Raw genomic sequence first — 2557 nt, 5'->3', positions numbered from 1 at the left:
TCTGGATCCTAATCCCTTGGATTAGAGGGGTTGGATTTGTAAGTCTTGGATCTGTACAGATCTAAGGTGGGTCCTACACGTGACCCGGTGCTACTTTTCTGGCGACTAGCTTCTTATAACCTGACAACCACCTTTCCTTTCGCAGGGCGAACGCGATAATTATCTTTACGATCGTCCGCTGTTCTTCCTTGGTATCGGTTTATATCTTCTGTCCCTGCGGACCCTAATTCCTTATAGTCCTAGTTCCCGTGTGGGCTTTCTGGGTTTGTAGTCTTAGCTTTCTTACGGCCTTGTCTGGCACGTGTCTGTTGGTGCCTTACGGGACGCGGGCCCTTGTAGTTACTAAGCCCTTATGGTCTCTAGGCCCGTATAGGCCTTCTTCCCATAAGGTCTTTCCTACCCTGCGGGTTAATTTCCCTTATGGTCTATAACATACGGAACCTAGCGGATACGCACCCGTATAATCAACTACGTATACTACAGGCTCGGCTACAGCTCTTACGCGATATATAATAAGACCTTCTACTAAACTAGTTAAGGCAACTAGAGAAGCCGCTAACTAATTAGAATATCGATAGATAGCTTACCTAATAGGAAGAGACTATCCTTAAAGCTCGAGCAGTCGACCTACCTAACGTTAGTAGTAAACAAGGCCTTAGGTCATTCCTCAGACCTCTCCTCTAGCATAACTCGTAGTACGCGGCTCCAATCTATTAAAGGCTTATTAATAAAGGGTCTCCCTACAACAAGGATATAATAGACCTCATCTCTAAGTATCGTAGATACATACAGCAGCTACGAGCAGTTACTAACCCTAAGACAACTCGGTCTACCTTCGCCGCCTTATTAAAGGGATAATAGCAGTCTAATAAACCACCACCTTACCTATACGGCTACAACTACTAGTATACTTAGTATTACTACCTAAACACTAAAGCTCGCCCTACCGGTTAGAAACTAAATAAGAAAGTTTAGAAGCAAGTCTAGAAGGCGCTTAGCAATCCAACAACAAAGGATAATATAGAAAGGGCTATCGCTAGATCGAAGAGTATAAACAAGCACAGATCGCAAGAAACCTCAACGGGCGAAAAAGATAAGAACGATAGCAGAACAGTAACCTCCTTTATAGCCGCTATTATCGCAACATCTTTTACAGCCCAAGGACTAACGCGACCTACTACTCTTAACCTCTTATAGATTACGGACACAGGCACTACCTATCACGTCTATAACAGATTTATAAGTAAGCGTTTTACCAAAACACGCAGTACAGGCCTAGAGGATTTTATTCTCAGCAGGAATAGCGTCGTTCCGGTAGAATCATTTAGCACTATTACTATAGAGGCAAGTAGGAACAACAAGCGTAAGCCTATTATTTTAAGGGAAGTAGCATATATCCCTTCCTTTATAGGCAACCTTATCTTAATTAGTAAGGCAAACGAGAAAGATATCTACATAGATACTAGACGAATATACCTCTATAATAAGAGGGACAATAGTATTATCTATAACCTCACCTTCGCAGAGGGACATTTCTTCGCGGAATACTATTCTACCAACACTACCTCGGCTCTAATTACTACTACCTTAACTACCCGCAACCTCCCTATAGAGTAGTAGCACTCTATCTTCGTATATATAGGCTCGAATACTATTCAAGCTTTACCTAACGCCGTATCTAGTATAAGTCTAAGTAGTAAGAACCTACCTATCTACTACGATATCTACGCTAAAACTAAGGCTCATTAACAAATCTCCTAAACTACTAGTAATCACGAGGAAATATCCTTAGCTCTATTCTTTCGGGTCTCTCTAGACCTTATCTAAATAACTCCAGCTTTCAACTATTACGAGTAGATAACGCACCTTAATTACGTATCTACTAAATACGTCCTCGCTAAAACTTATATTACTAAATCCGACTATAATATAATCGTCCTAGCAAAGCTTAACTAGATTCTAATTCGCTTTCACTAAACAACAGCCTTTCTTCACTCTAATAGAGAGCGTTCTTTTACGCAAGAACTAAAGCAGGAGATTCACCGAAGAGGAATTACGTAGGAGACTTCGTCACTATATACTCCTACTTAAAATAGATACGCCGAACGCTCCGGCTACTCTCTTATCCTTAAGGTAAGAGCACTTCGTATTAGAGCTAACCTTCCTAAACGTCTATAGCTAGAAACTATAAAGGCTATAGTATATATCTATAATCGGACGCCAATCCAACGTCTTAATTAGAAGACTCCTTTCGAACTAGTTTATAGAAAGAAACCTACTACTAACTACTTACGAGTATATAGCTACAAGGCCTACGTACTCGATAAGATAATACCGAAGAAGAAGAAGCTAAGAGCTAGAGTTCTTATTAGCTATTTAGTTAGATATAATTCTACTAATATCTTCTACATCTAGTACCCGCTAGGGGACCGCATCCTACGAGTCCGAGATATTACTTTTAATAAATTAACCCGCTATTCACTAGAAGATAAGGAAGAAGCATATAAGGTTCTAGAGGTAGAAGAGGAAGACGAACTATTAGAAGTAGTCCTAAGGA

At 40.5% G+C, this 2557-nt stretch overlaps 1 protein-coding gene across 1 annotated transcript; it reads left to right on the top strand.

The window, feature by feature from the left end:
* Nucleotides 1–2241: 2241 nt before the first annotated feature.
* K452DRAFT_239841 (uncharacterized protein) lies at nt 2242–2415 on the top strand (the record flags this gene model as incomplete). The annotated part of the gene is made up of 1 exon (XM_033537754.1): nt 2242–2415. A coding segment is annotated over one exon (174 nt), but the record flags the coding sequence as incomplete, so codon positions are not given.
* Between the last annotated feature and the right edge of the window lie 142 nt (nt 2416–2557).

Source organism: Aplosporella prunicola, assembly GCF_010093885.1.
Source record: "Aplosporella prunicola CBS 121167 unplaced genomic scaffold K452scaffold_173, whole genome shotgun sequence".
NCBI classification, from domain to species: Eukaryota; Fungi; Ascomycota; class Dothideomycetes; order Botryosphaeriales; family Aplosporellaceae; genus Aplosporella; species Aplosporella prunicola.
This window is presented reverse-complemented; position numbering and strand designations above follow the sequence as displayed.